At 47.1% G+C, this 24,692-nt stretch overlaps 1 protein-coding gene and 1 long non-coding RNA gene across 4 annotated transcripts; both read right to left on the minus strand.

Annotated features, from left to right (window-relative positions):
- Nucleotides 1-4,141: 4,141 nt before the first annotated feature.
- Nucleotides 4,142-14,484, minus strand: MYD88 (MYD88 innate immune signal transduction adaptor). 2 transcript variants are annotated; one of them, XM_042888730.1, is made up of 5 exons: nucleotides 14,474-14,484; nucleotides 9,767-9,898; nucleotides 7,946-8,126; nucleotides 7,031-7,122; nucleotides 4,142-4,503 (listed from the first exon to the last, which is right to left on the minus strand). In XM_042888730.1, exons 2-5 carry the CDS (start codon nucleotides 9,795-9,797, stop codon nucleotides 4,349-4,351), a joined length of 459 nt encoding a protein of 152 aa, XP_042744664.1. In that variant the 5' UTR covers nucleotides 9,798-9,898; nucleotides 14,474-14,484; the 3' UTR covers nucleotides 4,142-4,348. The 2 variants fall into 2 exon arrangements, with proteins under 2 accessions (XP_042744664.1, XP_042744663.1); XM_042888729.1 differs by lacking the exon at nucleotides 14,474-14,484 and adding an exon at nucleotides 13,453-13,814.
- Nucleotides 14,485-15,757: 1,273 nt separating this feature from the next.
- Nucleotides 15,758-24,364, minus strand: LOC122189499. 2 transcript variants are annotated; one of them, XR_006181838.1, is made up of 8 exons: nucleotides 24,336-24,364; nucleotides 24,028-24,109; nucleotides 23,357-23,472; nucleotides 22,306-22,359; nucleotides 21,741-21,949; nucleotides 20,331-20,529; nucleotides 17,804-17,967; nucleotides 15,758-17,058 (listed from the first exon to the last, which is right to left on the minus strand). It is a non-coding gene; the product is annotated as an uncharacterized LOC122189499 (long non-coding RNA). The 2 variants fall into 2 exon arrangements; XR_006181837.1 differs by having other exon boundaries at nucleotides 20,331-20,592.
- Between the last annotated feature and the right edge of the window lie 328 nt (nucleotides 24,365-24,692).

A 24,692-nucleotide genomic window follows, 5' to 3' on the forward strand; every position in this document is an offset into this window, starting at 1 on the left:
GACCAAGCAATGCTTCTATCACGAGTAAGCAACTCTTTTCATGTCCATGTAACAAAGACCAGCAGTTGCTCAATCGAGGAGCAATGCTCTATCCATCACCCTCTAACCCTGAAGCTTAGAGAACATTTTGCACAAGTTGCTAAATTTCACCAGGTAAATGCTGTCCTCCAGTAAACAGGGAAATGGCGCCAACATTTCTACCTGGAATAATACATTTGAGGATGATATCTACATCACTGTACATGTGCTGGTTTGTAGCAGCCATAGCAAAGGCATTACCTCATAGCCCTTATAGGAAACATTGTCCCGCAGGAGGCCTAGCATATAGCCTCTCCTGATGTGAAATGCAGCTTCTCCTTGACCTCCAGAAATTCCTTCCAACCAACATTTCTCTGATTCAGTGATCCTTCAACTTTTCTTGTGGTGGGGCCCTGGCCCAACAGCTGCTGAGTTTGTGAGTTATTTGCCTGCCTTGGACTGACTCCAAGCCGCCTGCCTAAGGAAATGAAGCTGGCAAAATCCTCAGTGCTGCCATGCAGCATTGTGTTCCTTGGTGGGATCCCCTAGAAAAAATGAAGAACAGCAGCTCGACACCCAGCAGCCCTGCTTCCAGAGGGTGGGAAGCCAAAGCCCTGGCTCCATCACTCTGGTGAGGACCAGAGCTGAAGCACCCCTGGCACAGCGACAACCGCACACTGCATTCTGCAGAAAAGAAACCACACATGCCTGAATTTCTTGGTAATTTTCTTCCTGGTGTGGTTCAATCACACCTCTCCCTGTTCCAGACACTCTCAAAAGCCTCTGCTGGGGAATTGTTTTAGGCAAAACAAGAAAACAAAAAAGAAATAGCTCCCATTATTCCTCACTAACACTTCCTTTTCAGATCTAGCATTTATTCTCTGGTGCCCAAGGAAGATATCCAGCCCATGGAGTTTTGCTTCTTTATTTTACAATGTTTTGTCACGTACCAAAAGCTTGTCTGAAAGAGAAAACACAGAACTGCAGACTGTTTTCAGAATGGCTATACAAGATTCTTATCAGGATAGAAAGTAATATAAATATATATATATATCTATATAAAAATAAATGATTTGGTACAAGGATAATTTCAACGAAGGAAAGAAACAAAATGGAAAAAAGAAACCCAACACGTAACATCATGATTTAAGTTCCTTTTTTAAAGGTGCTGAAACATTTGACCTTCCACTAAGTGCCAACAAGGGGAAAGGAGAACCACGACCGCCACTGAAACACGCTTACAGGAACTCGATTTTATCATTCAGAGATGTCACACCTCATAAAGAACTGTGCCAAAACAGATGCAAAAATGTCAGAAGTGCATAAGCTGGATTTTACTCAGACAAGGGTTGTCATTCAAACCATACATTTCACATGTCATGGCTGTTAATTCACTTTGCCCCAAATTTGTAATTTTAGTCTACAGGACAAGACAAATGTGAACTGCTTGTAAGAAGGCAGTAATGGTGATACTTGCATTGCACCTGAGCCAGCCAGGAGTAGTGAGTGCAGTTAGGAGACAATGAAACCACCCTAAGCACTGACATCTGTGTGAATCCACCTACTGGAAGTCTGAAGATTTAGGAATTCAGCTCTTGGTTTTGACTTCCCTTCCAGAAGCTGCACTTTCCTTGCTCCACAGTCACCAGATCATCTATTACAAAGTTGACTGTTATTGCTCTTGCTGCTATTATTTCTCCTAATTTACAGCATCTCAAGTGTCAAACCACGTATCAGGACCCATGCAGAAGTCACTGCACAGGTTGGGTCTGCCAACAGAACTCTCCAACTTTTAGATATACTTTCCTTAGCAGAGGTTGCAAGAAGCAAAGGGAAACAAAAAAGCCTCAGAAAATCCTTATATCAGCAAAACTGGAGGAGGAGAAAGTTCCACACACCCTCTTGTTGAGACATCCAACAAGTGTTCAGTGGTGAATGCAAAGTACATTTCTTCTACGCCCAGCCCAGCACCACCAAACCCAATCTGTGGGACACAGTCAGTGGGCATGGTGGGGATGGACTGATGGTTGGACTGGATGATCTTTGAAGTCTTTTCCAATCTTTATGATTCTATGACTCAGGCAGAGCACAGGGCCCATTCCCTCATTGGGCAGCCAGGCTTCTCCCCTGGCAGCACAAGCCCTGCAGCTTCAGTGCTGGCAGCATGGCCCACTGCCTCCCTCTAGCGTCCGGACCAGAGCCTCCTGCTTTTGTTCTCGCCCTTAATGAGACACTGGATGAGTTCTTTCAGCTCTCAATTCAAGAGGGATCTGGTTCAGTCCTGTGAGCAGTGACCCATAAATAATGTTGATAGACGCTCTGGAGTATGGGAATTCATCAAGCCCCAGGAGCGACTGGGGATCAAGCAGCCTCCAGAAACTCTTATATAATTAACATTTAACGATTATGCAAAAGCCCTAAGGCATGCAGCTGTCTCCTTCCTGCAGGAGGGACCTGAGGGCAAGAGGACATGAAGATGAACTATTCAGAAACTCATCATCAGGTTAACTTCTCTCCTCTGACGTGCACAGGCTTCTCACTGGAGCCAACAAGACAGAATGGTGCAAATATCACCTTGGTCCCATGCCAGCAGTTAGAAGGGACTGAAAAACACTGAGTTTGTGAGCCTACCCTAAAACTGTCCCCATGTCAACGCACACATTGCTGTGCTCAGGTCAAGGACAGGCCTCTCTTGGCCAGGAGGAAGCAGCAACAGCACCTGCAATGACATGGCAGCAACCTTTGGTAAGTGAACATCCATTTACAGGGTGGCTGAGGAAGAGACAGTTGCACACGTCCCTGCCTGAGGAACTCAGTCCTGGTAATGCTTTAAAATACATCTTAAATCAATCATAATCCAGATACAATCTTAAAGACGTAAGCTAGTAAAACCTTAAGCTGTAAAATCAACCCGTGTCAGTGGCTGAGGTAAGGAACAAAGTGGTAGAGATCAGGCAACTGCAGATACATAAGCAAGATTCTCCTCTTCCCAGCATAGAGAGCAAATAGTTACTGAAAACCTGTTTAATATCCCAATAGGTCACTGTAAAACACCACTTTGGGCAGGATTCTTGCTCACACATTAATAACTGTGGAGATTAGTTAAAAGATGCTCTTTCCTATTAAGGTAACATTATCTTCTATAATTTAAACAGCCCAATCTATAATTCAGTACACTCTTTATTTGGTATTTACCCCTGTGCCTTTGAGGCATCCTAAAAGCTGATGTGCTTTGGCAGGCTGTTACAAATCAAACAATTGATGAACTGGACCCACTTAGGTGCACAGCTGCGTTCCTTTTCAAGCCAGTGAGTAAAAGCTGTACTTTGCGTAGAAAGGGCTTTCACATAAATATAGATTTCAAGACCGAGTTTCTATTAAAGGGAGTCTCTCTTGTAAACATTTAATCAGGCCTGGGAATACAAAACATTGGAATAAAACATGACAATTAATCAAATGTCACATGAACATAGACATGCTGCAAGAGTGTGTCCTTCCTTATAGCTCTGGCTTCAATGAGAAGAAAAAAATCACTTTTGTCAAATATAAGGGACTACTCAGAAGATGCCAATAATGAGGGATTTACCCTGGAAAGGAATATGGAATAGGAATGTCGCCATACAGCTTCAGGATGAAAACATCCACAGGAAATAAACTGAATTCAGTAGTTATTATTACAAAGATAATGCTCTGACCTTGCAGATGTTGCTAAGAACAAAGGTACAACCAGTAGTAGCTTTACAGTGGTTTAACAATTAAAATACGCCTCTGCTCTTCTGGAAAGAATGAAGGAAACTCAGAACCAGCATGGGCCAGGGACTGACCACAGCAATTCCTGTGCTGCCCAACCAGCAAGGGATTTCACTGACATCTTAAAATGACACCTACCCTAAATATTACCACAGCCATTAAAGAGCTTGTAAAATAGTATGAACCTTTTGTTTTGAAAAGCCTGCAGTTGGAGGCTTTCATCATTTTTTGTCTTATACCAGCATTTTATATTCCCAGCTCTCATTAAGAACTCTACAACAGAGCCACCTCGTATCAGTGACTCAGGCTTTAAGTATATATTCTCTGTATTTCCAGTAAAATTTCTTGTTTCACCAAGTGCTGGATGCTGTTGCTCGCTGACTTGAATAGGAACACCCACATAGTTGCTCTATTTCCCTTTCCAAGTTATGAAGAAGTGCTAGAGGAAATTCTTTGCTCCCAGCTGCAGGCTCCAAGGGCTGCAGGCTCCTTGCTGACTGCAAGGATCCAAGTTCTGCAGTGGGATGCTGTAGGAACACCATGGTTCAAAGGCACAGCCAGGAGAGATTGAATAAAGGCATCATGGCAGCAAGAGAGATTTTGCCAGTCTTGTCCAGAACCATTTTTTGGTGCAAGGGTTGGTGTAATCACAAATTGTAATGAACCTCAAGATGCTTGGAAACTCGTTCTTCATGGTCTTGCACTTGACTGGAATCAGCCGCTTGAGACGAGCACCTGGAAGGGAGATCACACAGGCAGAGGATTACACAGAGCCACACTCACATCCTGCTTATATCGTCTCCTCTAAGCAGTACACACACCCCAAGATGCAGGTTCTCACCCCACAGAGCAAGTTTCTCAACCACAAGCACTCTACCAAGAACATGCCACTCAAGTATCAGCCAGGGCCCCATGTGCATCTTGCTTGATCCCAGAGAAGAACAGTGAAGAGCAGCAAATAGAAAAGAATGAAGAACATTTTCTTGTCGAATGCAAACAGCAGTATACAGTCCTGAGTACTTCCAGATGGATTTGACAATCTAAACTTCTTTGAGATCACAGAATCACAGAATGGCCAGGGTTGGAAGGGACCTCAAGGATCATGAAGCTCCAACCCCCTGCCACACGCAGGGCCACCAACCTCCACATTCAATACCAGACCAGGCTGCCCAGAGCCCCATCCAACCTGGCCTTGAACACCTCCAGGGATGGATGGAGCATCCACAGCCTCTCTGGGCAGCTGTTCCAGCACCTCACCACTCTCTCTGCAAAGAATTTCCCCCGACATCCAACCTAAATCTCCCCTCCCTCAACTTAAAACCATTTCCCCTTGTCCTGCTGTTATCTGCCCTTTCCAAGAGTTGATTCCCCTCCTGTTTGTAGGCTCCCTTTAGGTACTGAAAGGTCATGGGGTCACCACGCAGCCTTCTTTTCTCCAGGCTGAACAAGCCCAGCTCCCTCAGCCTGTCCTCACAGGGGAGGTGCTCCAGTCCCCTGATCATCCTAGTGGCCTCTTCTGGACCCTCTCTAACAGCTGTCTTTCCTGCTCTGGGGGCTCCAGACCTGGACACAGTACTGCAGATGGGGCCTCACAAGAGCAGAGTAGAGGGGGACAATCACCTCCCTGTCCCTGCTGGCCACCCCTCTTCTGATGGAGCCCTGGATACCATTTGCTTTTCGAGCTGCAAATTTCGAGATGGTTCTCTCTAGTTCTTTTGCTTCCCACTCTGAAGCAGATACGCTGCTGAGCATACCCTCATGGATACAAGGGGCAGCAAGGAATCATGACAGGAATGGCTTTTGTTGAGGCATGTGCAAGATCAGACAACTGTCCCTGTGGTTACTGCAGCCTGAAGCAGCAGCTGTTCTAGAGAGGAACCTCTCCCTGTCCCATTTTCCATAAGGACACCTGCTATCAGCTGAACTCTGCCCAATGCAATGATGCTGAGGCCTGGATGATGCATGTACAAGATTTCCTAACTGCAGCAGGTGCTTAAGTAACAAGTGGAGCTTGCACAACTTGCCACCAAACCCTTCTGGGTGTAACAGTGTGAGTTACCTTACATGAAAAACTAACTTAGTTCTGCAAGCCTGTACTTACATGCATGATGTTATTGGTAGAGTTTGTGTCATTACACAGAGATGTGTGTTTCTGGTCTAATGAAAGGTAGGCTGCAAAAAAAACTGACACAGAACGAAAAGGTCTTTGCTACCAGTTCTTCTGGTTAGGGGCTGATGTGGTGAGCTAGGGATGCTCATGGGATTAATGCCAAGATAGGAATTATTTTGTCATGGAAGATGCAGCTAATTCCTTGCTGTGCTGGCTGTGTCCTGGCTTCCAGTTTAACCTCTGGCATGTCAGTTCTAATGCCCCACCAAATACCTCATCTACAAGAGACTCGATGTGCAGGCATTCCTATTCTTAACATATCCTCTGCACCGTTAAGCTATGCTGCATTTATACACTCCCTATATATACATACAAGTGTAGGGTAACTGCTAGTTAGAGATGCAATCTGAGCAGCCTCGATGGAAATGAACCGATGTTTTCTTCAATTCAGGAAGAATATGGAACAGATTTTTCCCATCAAAGTTGAAAATTCATTCTATTTTTTGTTTGTCTATCCATGATACTCCGGGATCTTTGCAGAAAGGTGCAGGCTCATTAACTGAAATTACCCCAGCATTTACTCACACTATATTCACTGCAACACTTTTCCCAACAGCAGCAAATTTCCTGTATGAATCTTAAAGCATTTCAGAAGTTCCCCAATTTGCATGCAGCTGCACCAGCTCTGAAGCAGGCAGTTAACCCACTTGGCAGCTGAAACACCCAAGCTTCTCACTCACATCCAGGTCAATGGCAGGGCAAGGAACCAAGTCCAGGTCCTTGCCTACATGACAAAATTTATAAAACCACTGTTAGTTTTGATGGCTGCTTCTAATAGAGATAAATTTCTGTTTACTTACTGAAGGGCATTAGACCCAGGGCTATCCCTGTGCCTAGGTGGACTTTTACACATAGGTCAGTGGAAAGAACACACCTCTGGAAGTGGGTTCTGGTTCAGTAGCTATCTATTACTCATTTTCTCTTTTCTCACGTAGATTTATCTCATCTGTTAAAATCCATCCCAGACCAGCCCTCATTCTGCATTTGTGCAGTGTACGGTACAGCACTGACCTCAGCCACAGCTTCAGATGTTACTGCAGTACCAGTTATAATGCTGACAGGCAATTTTAAATAGAGTGCTTGTGATCTTACCTGGGGAAAGACTGAGAGCAAATTTGGTCTGAAAATCACATTCATCGCTTTCCAGGTAATCATCTGAAATGACGACCACCATCCTCCGACACCTTCAGAGAAAGCAGTCAGGGGAGAAAGAAATAAGATGTCAATGGAAACGCCTCTCATTCTCACCAGTAAAAAAAAAACACAGGTATTTCTCCAAATTACCCTGATAGAAAAATGAACCCCTTAGTTGTGGTTGAGCAGGAATTAACTACAGGGTAAAGACTACACACAGAACACACTAAAATATGGAGAGCAAAGATCTCACTGTCCATGGAATCTTTATTTGACGCTCTGTTTGTCAATTACAAAAAAATGCCATCTAAATTGTCTGCTCAAACACCTCTTGGGATTTCTCACTGAGCCTAATTTGGCAGGACTGTGACAGCAAAAGAGCTGCGTGGGGCAGCAGTCAGCACTTCCCCTCTTCATGCTGTAAAGGACTTTCTCTACATAAGTCTCTATCTAAGATGTCACTTTTATGTGACACACCTGCCCATCCACCATCCTCGAGTTCCACAAAGGTTTGAAGGATCCCTAAACACCAGTGCTGTTCCCTCAAATTATACATAATGAGGTGGAGCTAACTCCAAAATACAGTTTGGAGCTGAATTCATTTAAAGATTCCCTCCAGAGATGCAACTGCAGGATGAAAAGGAATCAAGTGTAAGTGGCATCACTATTACAGCATCTTCCCCATGAGCTACGAAGCTACATGTTTAGGAATGCCTGAGTCTTCATTACTGAACCAAGAGTATAAAACAAACCCCATGAATACATCCTCACGGATTTCTCCTGCTCTGCTGGCACAGTGCTGCAGACACAAAGTTAAAATGAGCACAACATTCCATTACACTGAGCTGCTCCAACCAGCCGTGGTTCACTCACCTTCTTTCTATGAGCTCTCCACTGATGGACCACACACACGTGCCTGGTAAGACATCCCGATCAAACACACAGAGCTTCAGTTTGAACTCCGTTTGCTCCAGCTCTCTGATCATCTCCTGGACAAACTGAAGGTCTTTCTGACAGTAGCAGATGAAGGCATCAAACATCTCTGTTCCATGCCCTGAAACCATTAAAAATTCAGCTGTCATCTTCTCCTATAAATGAACTTCCTGGACTGAACATGGCTCCCCCAGCCTTTGTCAGACAAGCTCTATGCCATGCTTGCTAAGGTAACTGAACACTTTACCATACCAGCTAACCTTCAGCCCAGGCTCTTGTGCAGAACAGGGCTGGTGGGAAGTAATGCAGGTGTGTGCCTTCACCACTTTTTTTCACCTTTCAGTGTATCGAAGTAAACCCATGTTTGCTGGCAGGGGTTAGGGAAGTGTAGCCAAGATGCAGACAAGCAGAAACAATAGTATCAGCAGGGAGGGAGGGAAGACAAAGCACAGGAGAACTGGAGGGAGCAGAGTACCCTTAAGGATACAACCAGGAGCCTCCTGCTCTGCAATTTCACATCTAAAATACCCATCTGACTCTAAGCCTTACTTCTGTAATGCAGGTTACAGCACTATGAGCTTCCTACCCAAAACCTTACTGCAGGACCATCATCCCGTAAGGATGATGTGGTGTGGGTTAAGCCTAAAAATTTGGAACCTGCCACTGTCATGGCCAAGGTGTTAAACTTGGGTACCCAAGGCCACATCCTAAGTAAATGACCCTGTTTTCCAAACATGTTAATGGCTGGCAGCTCTCATTTATTTAGCACTTGTACCAATAAAACAGTGCTTTATTTTAAAAACAAGAACCTTGCAAACCAGCACCTTAATATTGCTGGATGGCTTTCACTATGTTATTTTATTTCCCTATCAGTGTCACTACATGTTTGTTAAAGTTTTTATGCCAACTAAAGCCCTACTAGTGAAAAACAAGGTCAGGCTCTAAATGTAGCTCTAATGAGAAAAGCAGCAAGCCAGCAGGCAACTTCAACTCAAGCAGCAGCCAGTCGAGCAGAAGGGAAACTGGCTGCCAGGTCAACCCTGAGTCACGTCATGCAAAGATGCTGTGGGGGCTGTGGGCACTTGGCAGGGACACTGATGTCCCCACACACAGCAAAAGCAGCTGCCCAAAGTCAGACCATCCAGAGGAGCTCCTGGAGAAGTGTGCTGACATCTCCATTCTGCACGGCTGCTGCTCACCCTCGTATTATAGGACATTCACTTCTCCAGCTGTATGCAGCTGTACACGCAGCCCAGCGTGCGTGCACAGAGCTGTGTTTTCTCCTGCTCTTCACTTCACACCCAGCAATACTTCCAACCCTGCTTCCTTTTTATTCAAGATTCCTCAATCTGCTGAAGACTGGGCAGTGTAGCCAAGGCAGCCAGCTCTGAGTTCCTTCCCCTTCATGCTGCGCTTTCAGCAGCCTGCAGCTGTTTGTTCTGTGAGCCAAGCCAAGCAGAGGGACAGCAGCTGCTCCTGGGAAGTCTCCCTCCACACACGGCCAGCAGGCTCTGTGCCAGGCTGTTCCAGGGTGCAGCGTTCCCCAGGGTTGCTTTTGCTTCTCCTCTCTGCCCAAAGGAACAGGCAATGGGAAGAATGAGAACGCCTGCAGACTACCAGCTACAGCATTCCAGTCAGGGTTACGAGAAGTCACAACATTGAAAGAGAACTGATTTTCTGCACTTCCCACAGGAATCTGCCGGGCAGCTGAACATGATCACTCCATGAGGTATGCCACAGTGCTGCCATCACTGCACTCACCGTACGGATCATCCCTCGTGGTGATGCCCATCAGCTCTGACGTCTTCGGCACGCTGCTGTCCACTGCTGGGACCTGCAGTGGCTGCTCAGCCTCCTGTCGCTTCCTTCGTAAGTACTTCTTGCAGTCCTCCTCTGCAAAGACACAACACCAAGCCATGATTGTGCTTCTATGCTACAGGGTCCTTTACAACCTTCACGACAGGAAATTTCCCTATTTTACACATCAGTGATTGTAGAGGGTAAAACCCTGCTGGGTTTTTTGGTACCTATCTGCGCACCTGTTAGCCTGGAGTTTACCCAGCACCTTCTTGAACCTCTTGATGCTGCATCAACCATCTCCTCCAGCAGGGACAAGTAAAATTCCAGCATGCCCCCGGAACAGGCTTCCAGAGCAGCTATCAGAAACCTCTTTTGGCTCGGGCAGAGCAGATGCACGCATCACTGTGAAATAACTGAGGGTGCCGTATTTGTTGCTGTGAATTTTCCATGTGGGACAGTGATGTACACTGAGCTATTACAAACAGATCTTGTTTAAAAACGACTGACAAATCTAACAGTAAAGTCTTTGGAGAACTGAAAAGCAATCCCACAGGCTCTGCTACTCTGCAATCCACAATCACAGAAGAGCTGAAAGTAAATGGAACTGAAAGTAAATGGAGATTTGAAACCGGCAAAAGAATGCTCAAACTCCTGCCTGTCTGCTACTTTGCTTAAGGTTCAAACACACTAAAACAAAAACAAACAAGCACCAACCAGAAAAGCATCAGTCAGTCAGAATTAGTCTGAAGCAGCTGCAGAGGTCGCTGGTACAGCAGCACAGAGCAGAGCAAAGCCTGGAAGTGCAGACACAGGTGGGGAACACTCCTGCCACCCAGCCCTACCCATACCCTGAATGCTGCAGGAAGCCCAGCTCCTGAACCCCATCTCTGCTTCTGTCCCACATCTCTGTGCCCCACAACTGGATTACCAGGTGTCAGGTCTGAGCAGAGATTTTCCTGAGGCATAACCTAATCTGCCTCTCTTCCCTCTTCTTTCTCAGTTGTTCAGCAGTGAGAAGAACCAGCTGCATTCTTCTCTCTCCCTGTTGCAAAATGCCTGACATGAGTTTTTCTAGCTTGGTCCCCAGACTGCTTACCACCCCACTCAAGGCTGAAACACACTCACTAAGTTAAGTGCTTGCTTAGTTCACTCAGACCAGCCAACGTGCACAGATTTTTGATGGTATCATACCATAATCCCACATCTCACATATTCCTATAGGATAAACCTGAGCCCACAATCCAGCCTGAAGGAATGACAGATTTCCAGTGCCTAGGCATGGATTAGTCCCCAGCCTGACCACGTACAGCTTAACAACAAACAAGAGGCAAAAACAACTCTAAAAGCCCACAAAGCAGAAGCCAGTTGAGAAGCAAGAAGCTCCTCCACACTGAGAAGTCCCACTCAGCATCTAACAAGGTAGTGAAGGCCTTATATTGAGCAGTTGAGCAAAAGCCTGAAGTACTGGAGAGAAAGAATAAAACCATGATATTCTCTGACTCTGTGTGCCTATGAGAAGAGAGAAAGCATACCCTGTACCTCAAGCAGGAACTCAGCACTTTTGTAATTGGTCAGGAAGAAACAAAAACCACTGTTTCAGCAGGAAACAGCACAAACTTACCAAAGCAAAGAGTTTTACATACCTAAACATGATTGTATAACGAAATAAGCTGATGAGAAAAATCAGACTTAAAGCAGATGTGCAAGGATTGAAAAGTTGCATCTTTCAAGCGCCCACACTCCAAAGTTTGTAACAGGGGAGCTGTACTATAAACGTAACCCTGTGGTACTGATGGCTGTGACACTACACAAGGCTACAGGAGACACCATTTTTTAGCATCCTAAACATTTAGCAGGGCCACACAGCAAGAAATGGAGCATGTGATGAAAAAAGAAGGAACTGGTTCTGAAGTAAAAACCACAAACTGAAAGCAGTATCTTTTGGAGCTGCACAGCATCATCAAGTAGCATTCAACAGAGACATCTTGAGGCCTTCCAAGATACCTCTGTGGGGGCCACTGAAACGTGCCCCAGATCTGCACCTCCTGTAATGGAAGCACAGACCACAGAAATCTCAATGCTGATGTTTTAATCCCCAAGCCTAAGTCCCAGTGGTGCAAACAAAGACGCCTTTGGCAATGGGAAATAAGATGCACCCGAGTTTATGCAACCATTCCTTTTCTTTCCTCTTACGAGCGTGAATATCTCTGAAGTCTACAAGAGCTCGGAGCACTGGCAACAGCTTGCAGGCCCACAATCCTCAGCCAAAAATAATGAGGACATGGCCGCACTGGATCAGGCTGCAGGTCCCTCTAGCATCCTGTCCCACATAGTGGTTGAGAACCAGGGGAGACTGTAAGTATCAAATAAGCATGCAGCAATACTTTTCCCAAATAATTTATCTTTTGGGTATTATTTACCACCTATTTTTAAAACCTATCTTTCAGACCACTTCCAGTTCAGGCATTTCCGGAATCTGAGAGTATTTTAGAGTATTTTCCTTCCAAGAATTTATCTGCCTCCTCTTATCAGCGTGACCCACAGCCAGGCTAAACTTGCGACTGGAGCTCCAGCTCCTCCCACTCTGCTCAGGGTCTGAAAGAGCTCGTCCACAGGTCCCAAACTCAGGGCCAGAAGCAGCTTCAGGGGTGCACAACGCATTGTGAAGCTCCAGCTCCCTCCCACAGCTGGCAGCTTCTGCTCTCGATGAGGATCACAAAACACGTGAATGTTTACTATTTTTTCCCCAAAAAGTCTTCAGAGCATTCTTCATTTGGGAGAGCTGCAGGAGTTCAGGCATATCTTTGGTCCTTGCTCAGAGATGCACTCCTATACCTTCAATCCTCACAGTAACAGGAAATGAGAATGGTTGTTTCTTCACCACAGACCCAGGTAATGCACGGCCTCAGAGTCACCTCATTTTGGAAACGCCTGGGCAAGGAAGTTCCCTTCTTACTGCAGTTCTGAGAGCTGCCTTCCCTGTGAAGCCCTGTGACCACAAAGAATACAAAGAGCTTACAAGGAACAAGTTACAAGAACAGCTGTGGGATCTCCACATTTATTGTTGTGTGCTGATTCCATCTCAGTGTGCAAGGAAATTAATTCCTCTCCTGTTATTCACATTCACAAGGCACCTCCGGATCTCCACACCAGCATCTCTGGATTTTCCTGGAACATCAATGTGAGCCTCCTCCTGGCCCACCTTCTCAAGAGCATCTTTGATATGCAGAAATCCCAGCAGTGGGGTGCCAGGCACTCCATAAGGTCATTAAGCTTGGAAAAGATCACTAAGATCACCGAGTCCAACCCCAACCCATCACCGATATTGCCCACATCCATCCCTCAGAGCCACACATGTCCACTGTTCATTAACACCTCCAGGGATGCTGACCGCATCACCTCCCTGGGCAGCCCGTGCCAGTGCGTTCCCACTATTTTCGAGAAGAAATTCTTCCCGATATCCAACACGAACGTCCCCTGGCACATCGCCTCGCCGCTCCCCGGGAGCACAGGCCGACCTGACCTCACCACAACTCCTGTCAGGAGCTGCAAAGCGGTGCTCTCTCCCCCTCCCTTCCCCAGCCTCTCCCCGGTCCCTCCAGGCCCCGAACCCGCACCGCCCGAGCGCCGTCGCTGCCGGTGCTCACCCACGCTGCCGGCCAGCTCCAGCAGCACGTCGTGCCGGCCCAGCTGCCGCAGGAGCTCCAGCAGTTGACCCACGGTGGCTCCGCCGGGACAGCGGCTCTGCCACTCGTCCAGCAGCGCGGCCGTGGGGTCGGGCAGCGCCTCCAGCCGCCGGATCTCCAGGTAGTCGCAGCCCAGCTCCTCCGCCAGCGCCGTCCAGTCTGCCGCGGTCGCCGCCCGCGGGTTGAGGTAAAGGCCGAGGCGGCGCCGCACGCCGTAGTTGAGGGCCACCATGGGCACGGCGTGCAGATCCGCCTGCTCGGGGCCGGGAGCGGAGCCCGCACCCACGGGTACCGTAGCCATGGCCGCGCCGCTCTCTCGACTTCCCCCGGCGCGGCCCTTTCGCTTCCCGCTTCTCTCCGCCTCCTCGCCGGGTGCCGCCCGCCTCCCGCTGGGGGCGGCGCCTTGAGCGCCTGGCCGCGGGGTGTGGGTCGGAAGGGGCCTCGATGCCGCCCGGCCCCAGCGGTGGCCCTGGGTAGGGGCGCCTCCCCCGGCTCGGGCTGCCCGGGGGCCCGTCCAGGCTGGCCCTGAGCACAGTTGCACGTCGTTGAACGTCATTGCGCCCTGCAGCTCCCTGAAGGGAGGTTGTGATGAGGAGGGGTTTGGCCTCTTCTCCCAGGCAACAACCAGGACCCGAGGAAATGGCCACAAGTTGTACCAGAGGAGCTTTAGGTTGGACATGAGGAGAAACTTTTTCTCTCAGAGGGTGGTCAGGCGCTGGCATGGCTGCCCAGGGAGGTGGTGGAGTCGCCGTCCCTGGCAGTGTTAAAGAGGCGCCTGGAGGAGGAGCTGCGAGATACGGTTTAGTTTGTGGTAGCAGTGGTAATGAGAAGATGGTTGGACTAGATGATCTTGCAGGTCGTTTCCAACCTTGTGATTTTATGACCTCCAGGGATGGGGCACCCACGGCTCTCTGGGCAGCAGTGCCGGGGCCTCACTGTCCTTTAGTGAAGAGTTTCCTCCTAACATCCAATCTGAACCTACCTTCTTTTAGCTTAAAGCTGTTACTTGTGGTCCTATTACTTTCACATAGTCTCTTTAGGTACTGGAAACATGTTGCAAGGTCTCCCTGGAACAGTGATCACATCACATCACTTGTTTTCTTCTCATAAAAACCATAAAATCACCAAGGTTAGAAAAGACTTACAGGATCATCCAGTCCAACCATCCGTTGGTTCTTTTTTCAATGCAGTCCTGAATCTATCTACCTACTTCAAGTGTTCATAGATGTAGCAGCACTTTGGTGCTGTTCTTTACTAAGGAGGTCCAAATGGATCTCTAGTGGTAGTTAATTTCCAGGACCAAGCCCCTTCCAATGAGAGGAGTCTGCCTCTGTGGCTGAGGAGTTCAGATCTGGGCTCTCCACTTATGCTCCATGACAGCACAGCTGTCTCCCTGTTCTCTGACTCTTCAATTCTGCAGGAAATCAAAATGCTTGAAGTGGCTGCATGACTGTTTTAGACCAGTCACTGGTGCTGAGTTGAACAGTTTCCTGCTTTCATGCTGGTACCAAAAGCAGCCCAGGTACTGCAGTGACTCTAGACCAGTTTCAAAAAGCGTATTGTTTCTTCAAAGTACTACAGACAACGCAGTGCCCTCTGAAGTCTCACTGTACTTCTGGATCTCTGTTGCGTCGGTGAAAATGAGGAAGATAAAATACTCCAGTCGTAGAAGCTTTCAGACCAATAGCACTTCTGAGGTTGTGCTCAGGCAGCCTAAGAACTCATAGCAACAGCTTCAGCACCAAAGTGAAAATGCAGGATCCAATCAGTGCTCATACACAACCTCCAAATATCTGCTTGCACTTGTGTCCACAGGAACACTGCAAGAGGCAGATCCCTACTTTAGTGTTGCCAAACTTCAAATAGAGTGGCTCTTACATTTGCATCTCCAATGGCAGATGCTCCCATTGGACTTTTCTTTGGCCTTCATCGCACATCTTTCTTGAGAGAAAAATAATCTATCTCTCTTTCCTTGTGCTGCACTGCTCTGTGTGCAGGTCTTCTCCTGCCCTTGGGGTGAGGACTTCTTCCCTGCTGCAAATGAAAGAGGAACAGTGAGATATTTCCTGATGCTGAAGAGTAAAGGTCTGGTCACAAAGCTGGACAACAAATAGCCTTGGCATGCAGTATTAAAGAAAAAGATGTGCATGTGGCTCATCTACCCCCCCCCCCCCACATGAGAAGCAAAAAGAAGGGGAGACCTGACAGGCCCAGTTCTTGTCTTGGACTTGGGAAACCTGGTTTTCCAGTAAGATGTGGGCTTGTATTTCCTACCCACACTCAGTCCTGGGGGATTAAGTGGGGAGGTTCTTCCACAGTGTGGCAATGAAAGGTGCGACTCCTGATTAAAGGAGGAACTTCTGGGACTTAAGTTCCATCGCTGCCTCAAATGATCAGATAATCTTTAGAAGTTCCTTCCAGCCCTTACAATTCTGTGATTCAAAATAGTGCCTCACTGAGAGGTTCCTTCACAGAGTCTTTTCTCTGACCTGTGATGCATTCTTAAACAAAGTAGCTGTAACCCAGGCCCCTCAATAGCATGACTGAAAGCAGAAGCCTTCTTCAGCAAAACTTTCCACTCGTGTCAAAGGAAGACTGTCTGAGAACTTTGGTACCACACCTTGGAATTAAAACCTGAAATGGAGATGTTTCATTCTTCACTGAATATTGCCTAACAACTAAATTTGAGCCTCCAGAAAGTACCTTTATTCAGGAAGATGCATAAGAAAGGCAAAAAAAACCCACACAAACCAACCAACCCACCCTTGCATATGCAACCAGTGATTACATTCACTTCCTTCTCTTCCTCCTGTACTTACAGAGCACTTTCTTTCCTTACCCATCCCCAAGAAAAGCAGCCCAGTCAGCAGATGTAAGTCTGACACGTGCTTGATGTGTCACAGGATCCAGCTCTTCATCTGTCCACATTCTAAAAGGCAGATCCACCCAAAAAGCAAAATCCAAGGACCAGTCCCTGCGTTTACTTGGTACCTCCAGTGTGGATGCACTCAAGCATGATAGGAAGTCAGCTGGTTTTACTTCTACCTCATGCACAGACTGGGAACTGAGCACCAGCCCTGGCTTCCTTCTGTCCCTCTGAATCAGGTGGTGTTTAGCCCAGCAGAGGCTTTCAGAGATCACCCATGCATGCTGTGGGGTACCAGGGCTGGCAGGGCCTGGAGGGCAGGGAAGGACGCTGTGAAGGACAAGCTCTCCCTGCCTTGCTGACTCGATAGGGCTGATGGGAGAAAGCAGCATTTAAATATCTATCATTTCCAAGCAGCTGCTATACCTGGTGTTACATACAACCAGTCTTTTAGCACAATGATACCCTCAAGCTGTGGTTGGACATAGTCATGGGAGTCCAGGCCTTGTTGGTTTCCAACCCCTCCTAATGTTCCAAGTTCTCACAGGCCTCTGGCTGATGTGTCTGCTCCACTCAGGGGATGTCACAGCTGGCTACTCTCCCACTTGGGAGAGAGTGGCACTGTTCGGTGCCCAAGGGCTGTGGATATCTGCTCCTTTTACGCCATGTAGTTCTGGAACACTCAGCTGGATGCAATTGCCCTGCAAAAAGAACCAAAGAGATAGGATCCATTCAGCAGTGCTCTGTATGTTCTTCCCAGCAAGGATCTTCCTTAACAGCAAAGAAAGCAGCTCAATTTTCAGGTAAAGAACCTGGTGCATTACAGACTCACTTACCTCTGTCAATTATCAACCCCTTCTGTTAAACCCTCTACCCAGAATTAGTGTCTGAATGCAGAGACACAAAGGCTGAGGCTTCCCTCCCAAGCTCACACTGCAGACAGTGGATGAAAACAGAGGTGCTTTTTGGTTACAGTTCACTTGCCTTGCTTAGGACTAAGCAAGATGAAGCCTACTTTTCTTTCCAGTGACTGATGGAAACTAGGATGACTAGCTTAGCTGCACACCTCTGCACTTGGCTGGATGATCCTTGCTTCCCCAAGAATCTCTCCCATTAACTATATATAAAGACAAAGCTGGCAAGCAGGGGGACAGGGTGCAAACATGTAGCCCAGTATGGGAACAATGGCTAAGCAGATAGAGAGGGTATTTATGAGCCCCCACCACTTGCAGAGAGTCAGAGAAGTCACAGAGAAGTTTAATCAAGCACATCCTGAGGTGAGCACTACTTTTGGTCTCTTTGGTCACTTCTGAGTTCTTCAAGAAGCTGCTGTGTGCTCAAGGAAATGAGTGCGTGATAGTGATGGGATGTGGCTGTTAACAGGAAGAAACACTGATGAAACAGAACACACAGACCAACTGCAGGGAGAATGCACACAGCACTGACCTCTTTGGGGACTGCAGCAGACTGTGAACATCAGATCTTCATACACAACGATGAGAAACCAGCCTGACTGCTGGCAAAGTGATTAAAGAGCTGTTTTGACAGCAGTGTCCGCACAGCAGATTGATCTCCGGTCCCTGAAATTCTCTGCTTTGCTGCACTGTTCACTGTAAGACACACAAAGAAAACTTACAGTGCCATCATCATCCGGACCTTCTTTAATCACATTAAACTTTCTGTTGTCCTTTGGGTGGTTGCTAATACCAGCACTGTATAACCGGGTGCCTTAATTGCTGAGAACATTGTAATCCACCTTGAGAACAAACAAAAGAAAACAGTAAGATGGGCTGGGCTGGCCCTTGGTGAAGCTTCTCCCCACATCCACCCCTGCCTCAAGTGGAGAAGTCCTTGCATGGGAAGCAGGGTGGCTTAAACCCAACATCAGCTTTCCAGTTGTAGGGCAATCCAAACCTATCTTGGGAGGGGTGTAGCAGCGATAGCAAACAGGGTGTGAGATCCCTGTGCATTCCTAGGAGAGGTGACTGCAGTGAGAAAGCACAGAGCTGGCAGCAGGAAGTTTGCAGGCACATCATGAAACAGGGTCAGTGCTGTCCTCTCTCTTCACTGCAACAACAAAGCCTCAAAACTATGTTTCCAAAATCTCAGCCACCCCTCAAAACAGGGAGCTTGCCACCCTCAGATGGCAGAAGGCTTTTCCATCAGGCAGATGGCATTTCTTTAGGGCCTGACCCCACAAATTAAATCATAGCTGAGATGTTCTCTGCTCAGGGCACCAGCAGCATCTGGCCTTTTCCTTGGCTTCAGTGAGTTGTAGAGAGCTTGCTTCAGTGTTCCTGCCTGGTGTGGGTGACAAACACTCTCCTCTTCAAAGGCACATACAAATCTTCTGTGGGCACTTGGTGAAAGAACCAGAAATGGAAAATGCATTGGCTTCCTTTTTATTTAGCAAGTGAACTCAGTTTAAGTTCTGTGATAGTCTCCACCATTCTCTATCTGTTCTCCTCCATCAAACCAATGCCTTCCTTACGCTAGCCTGGAGATCCCAGCAGGTTAAAGAAACAGCTCTCCAATGACATACGAACGTAACACAAAATGAAAGAAAGGGACAGAAGGACTGAAGGATCAGTCTGTGCTTCCCAAATAGAGTGCCAAATTCTGCTTCCAGCAAGGCTGCTAATGTTCATGCCTGTATGAATAAAGCTAAGGTACCCAGGGAGCATCTTTACAGCGTGAGATCTTCCAGATCTCCTTCATGTGAAGAACAGGACCTACAATCTCCCATGACCCCTTGAATCTGACTGCAAATCCCCCATTCAAGGAAGGCAAGGCTGCCTGCCTGTCAGAGCCATACCTTGGTTGCTGACTCCCAGCTCTCAATCACTGTTAGCTTTGGGTAAGAGGCTTGCCTTGACAGTGCTCAGGCTGGCCTCACGACAGCATGAAGTCACCTCTGGAACCACAACTGATAGATGCCATCAAAAGCCAAGCATTATGAACCATTCAAAGTGGCCCTAGTGACTCACTCTACACATCTGGCACACACACATATATATGTTTGTGCATGTGTGTGTGCACCTCAGCAGTGCTGCACCTTTCTTCTGGACAGCCAACATGTGTCACACACAAGGCACTCAAGCTGGAGGAGCTGGATCATCAATACTGACATGCAGCACCTGCTGGGCAATTCCTTGCTATGGAGCACATGGCATGCAAGGCATCTGAATCTGCACAATTAATGCTCTAAAGTAACATTCCCCACCATGGATTTTAGCTAGCATATGAAGAACAGTGCTGCTGATCTTCTGAAAGTCTCTTGTGTCACGTGCTGGGTTTTGTTGCTGTTAATTGGAAAACCATTCCTGCACAGACCTACCAGCCCTGCTTTCTCAAGGATGCTGGATGAGTGCTGATCACACTGTGTTACTGTATGAGCCCACCACTGCTCACAGCATGGGTGTGTGTCACAGCAAGGGTAACAACACCCCAGGTCTCTGCTGCCAAAGCCATTTCAGAGCCTCCCTCCAAGAAGCTCAGAAAAGTTACATTAATAACAACGGCTCATTTAATTACATGTAGGATGGCTTTCTTTGTAGCTCCAGTCACTCCAGTGAGTGAAAAGTTTCTTGAATACCAGTGGCTTCTTGTATCCAACAGACAAAATCTTCCAATGTAAAGCTTGTAATAGTATTGAGTCTTCTTCAATCTGCACTCCTCAGTCCGGTGAGGAAGATTTGCAGATTCACCTCCTCAGCCCATTTTCACAACTCAGTTTGGTGCTGATGGTATCTCCATCACATCAGCAGAGATTATGGCAGTCAAGAAAAGAAACCCAGCACTGCACTCCCACCCATGCCTCTGAACTGGGCACTGTCAGCCTGCATACACCTTCCTGGAAAGAAGCTTTTGGGGCCAAGACCAAGGGAGCAGCCCAGCTATTAAGTGAGGCTTTGGCTGCTGAGTGGCATACTGGAAACTGGTGCTGCAGCTGGCAGGGAGGGCTGTGACTCACCAGAACACAGGAAGATGCCTCCAGCCTGGGTGGAGCAGCCTGGAAGCTGAGCCAGCTTTTGTCCATGCTAGCCTGTTCTTGATTAGATGACTTCCCCAGTCCAGAGTGATCCATGAAAAGATGTGCCAACACTGGCTTCAGTGGCCAGAACACACTTTTTATGTTTTATTTCTGGGTTCTGCTCCTTCCCAGCCTCTGACTGAGCAAATTGGAGCATTATTAACACAATTTATATTTGAAAGTTGTCTCAATTGTGACAGATCTTTAAAAAAAAAAAAAAAAGATAGGAGAAGGTTTAGAATTATTATTATTACTGCAAACTTCCCAGCTACGTTTTGGTTGTTGGCAGCTTCACTGTGGCAAAACTCCCTTTGGTTACACGAGCATGGGAGGTACATGTAACACAAGCACTATACCCATGCACTTATATTAACCTGAAAATCACTGATGATAGTCTGTGCCCTTATCAGGCAGAGCTATCATCCCATCCATCTCTCAGGGGAGAGAGCAGAAACAACTCCAGGCACACAGCAGGTTCAATCCCACCACAGGTACTCAAACCTCTCAGCTCTCACCCTCCAGTCCAGACCCAGATGAGAAAGACCTAACATTCAGACCACAGGACTAAGAACCAAATATGGTTGAGAGGTGACTAACAGCTGAGAAGGATGAATTGGACAAATCTGAGGGTTTGTGCCTGGAAAGCAAAGATTTTTGTGTGTTGGTAAGGAAAAGATTTATCGTGGCTGTGTGTGAAGGACAGAGGGCATCTAAAAGTGTTGTATGCTTAGATTTGGACAGGTAAATCACATGGAGAACAGCTTAGCCAACACAGATGCTAGCTGCAGGGTTTCCTGACCATACGGAGTAGGTATCTGTTGCTATGCTGAGAGTTCAGGCCCCGTTTCACGTGTAGACACCCACATTTCACTGAATCCCACTCTGGTTCCTATGCGGTGTGCAGCAGAAAGAATATCCAGTCTTGGGATTCACTCTGCTGGTTCAGTTCCTGCTCTGTCCCAGACTTTCTAGTGAACTTGGGCAAGCCCTGATGCCTGGATTCTCTTATTTCCCCCACTGCAAGACTGTCCCTTTTCTCACCAAATACAGAGATCCATACAAAGCTCTCAGTGAGAAAATCCTTCTGCCATACTTCAGGGGCACACATCAAAAGCAATCCCACTGTAACAGCTCAAACACAGCCCTAGAACACAAGGCCAGTCAGGTACAGTGCCTGATTTAGGGATTTGTTACCACAGCACCCATCAACACCGTAAGCTGTATTTACAAAGAGCATTTTCACACAGCTTTCCCATCATCCCATTTCTTGCCCTGAGCCTACCTAGCTTGCACATAGATGACTACTGTGAGAGCAAACTTCGCATGAATCACTTGCAGAGCTTTTCTTACCTCTAGTGCAAGGGCAGTATTTCAGGAAGCCTCTTTCTGATCCCTCCTCACTGGGACATAATTCTGCACAGAGCAGGGCGAGGACCTGATTCAGCTTCACGCTTCTGTAGGAGCCATTATGTCAGCACATTCCTGGGAGCAGCAACTTCTGCAAGGGACTTCCAGGCACCTTTCAAAAGTCATCTAACTCATGAGATCAAGCGCTGGTTCTGCAGAAAGGAGACTGTTTTATGTAATATAATATAAAAGTGACTTTTATATAGAAGCCCTTCTTGTACAGTGATGGCACCTTAGCTGCAGAGACCTGCTTCATCTATCTGGTAAATGGGAAATACTCTGCTCAGCCGGTGTTTCCGCTTACAAATTCTTTCTCAAAATCCTGACTGCAAAAGAGGACACTGCCCCAGTATGCTAAAAAATTCATGTTGAGATTCTACGAGACCCTCAGTGCAGCCAGCATGTCCTATGCTTCTCTGTGCAATTGATTCTAGTGCCTGAGACCTCAACAGCTTATTTTTACAGTTATTTATCACTTTAAAATACTTAGATCACCATGATAACCCACCTGCAGGCAGCAGAAAAAACAAGCGTGTTGTCCTCTCTCGAAACCTCCTTTCCTCTTAATTCATTTTGAAGAAGGAAAAAAAGACAATTGTACACATAAACAGCATAAAGAGGTCAATATTCATAGAACAGTTCAGGTCAGAAGGGACCTTTAAGATCAGGTAGTCCCAACTCCCTGCTAGAGGCAGGGACACCTCCCTCTAGACCAGGCTGCTCACAGCCCCATCCAGCCTGGCCTTGAATTCTTCTGAGAGGGGACATCCACAGACTCATTGGGAACCTGTTCAGTGTCTCACCACCTTCACAGTAAAGAATTTCTTCCTAATATCTAGTCTAAATCTAAAAGCATTAAAAGCATTTCCCCTTGTCCTGTAACATTATTGTATATCTAATTTGAACGGTAATTGAAAGTAAGTATTTTGGTGAGAATTACTGGCCATTTTCTGCCTGTTCTCCACAAACCAGCATGCTGTTTGACACGTTGCAAGTGTAATAAACAGGTATGAAAACACAGTTCCACATTTACACAGTCTGCTTTGGATCTCTTTCTAAAGTCTAGCACTAAGCCAGGCTCTAACATGAAGCTGCTTCTCCGTAATGGCTCCTTGCTGAAGTCACAGAATCGTAGAATGGTCTGGGTTGAAAAGGACCACGATGCTCATCTAGTTCCAACGTCCTGCTATGTGTAGGGTCACCAACCAGCAGCCCAGGCTGCCCAGAGCCACATCCAGCCTGGCCTTGAATGCCTGCAGGGATGGGGCATCCACAGCCTCCTTGGGCAGCCTGTTCCAGTGCCTCACCACCCTCTGGGGGAAAAGCTTCCTCCTAATATCTCACCTAAACCTCCCCTGTCTCACTTTAAAACCATTCTCCCTTGTCCCATCATTATCCACGTGAGTGACCTCACAGGGTTTTGGCCACATTGCCACAGTGCCAGCTACCTACCTAGCACATCCTCAGTTCCCAGTTCACTACCATCATTGTGACCTATCCCATCCCAAACTCTGTCCCCCACACTGCTACACAAGGGGATTCCTAGATCAGTTCTTTACCTATGCCAAAGCTCCAGTTCACTGTGTCTGGATGCACGAGCAAGCTGAAGGCCAACCCAGAGGCAGCTTCACGGACCTCAGCTGTCCCCCAGCAGTGCAGAATCCTTCAGTACAGCCTGCAGACAAGTGAGCAGAGCAGAGGAGTGAAAAAGAGCAAAGGTCACAAGGCTAATATGCAATCTCTCCCCCTTTTCTGAACTGAGCAAGTGCAGGCCACTTGCAGGACCGCAGCCAGAGGTCCTTCTGACGCCGTTGTTGGTGTGAGTTGCAATGGTAGCTGAGCCGTGTGGGTGAAGCCACACTCATATCAGTGGCATGAGAAACCTTCCAGCTTTTATTTGCAAATCATTCTCCTTCTCATCTAGCCCACTGTAACAGTACAGAGCGGGCTGGTGCTGATTTCCAGAGATGAGCCTTACAAATTATGATTCACAATTTCCCCTTAATAATAATGACAACTAACATTAACAACCTTTACTTATAAAGCGCCCAAAGCCTCTGGATGTCAGAGGCAGACTGATCAGCCTGCAGTGCACCCCAGAGGAACCAGACAGCAAGTACAGGAAAAACAAATATTAAGAAGAAAAGTAAACAGATCTCTCCCTTCTACGTGCGAGATAGCAGTTTCCTTTCCAGAGGAAATGAGCCACAGTGATCATGCAGGGTCATACCACAACACGCTCAGATTTGCTGCTCTCTCTTTTCTGTACTTGGCTGAAGATGTATCAAGGTGAAAGGCAGTGGAGCACCAGCCTGAAAGCAGAAGGAAAACGTCTTGACTGCAGGGCAGGACTGACAGCATGATGTATCCACAGAGGGAGACGAAGGGCAGTTGCATTCAGCTTGCAGTTATGCCACTCCCCAAACAGCTTGAGTTGAGTGTAATCAATGAATATTAAGATGCTACCACTACAAAATAAACAAGAGAGTTTGGCAAAGCAGATTATGATAACAAAAAGAGAACGGATAGAAAGCTTACCCCTATCCTGGGCTCACTTACAAAACTGCAGCAGAACAGATCTCCAAAAAAGATCCTTCCCCACTGGTAGCCAGCTTTTAAATAGGCCTTCCAGCAGCACAGCTGAATTGCCTTCACCTGTGCTCCTCTGGCTGATCATTGCTCACATCAGGTGATCAATCAGAGGTTCAGGCCGTGACTCAGCAGTTCCCATACAAGTTGTATGACATTTTTGCAATTGTGCATGAAAATGAGAGTGAAAATTCTCCCCTTCAGTGTATGACTGTCACAGGAGTCCCAAAGCTACAGAGACAAATCATTTTAGAGAAGTTTGACTACTTTTGCCTGACGGACTCAGTTAGACAAGCCTTAGTGCAG

The sequence above is a fragment of the Lagopus leucura genome, unplaced genomic scaffold (assembly GCF_019238085.1).
Source record: "Lagopus leucura isolate 7727_CA_CO unplaced genomic scaffold, USGS_WTPT01 Super-Scaffold_100157, whole genome shotgun sequence".
In the NCBI taxonomy this organism is placed as follows: domain Eukaryota; kingdom Metazoa; phylum Chordata; class Aves; order Galliformes; family Phasianidae; genus Lagopus; species Lagopus leucura.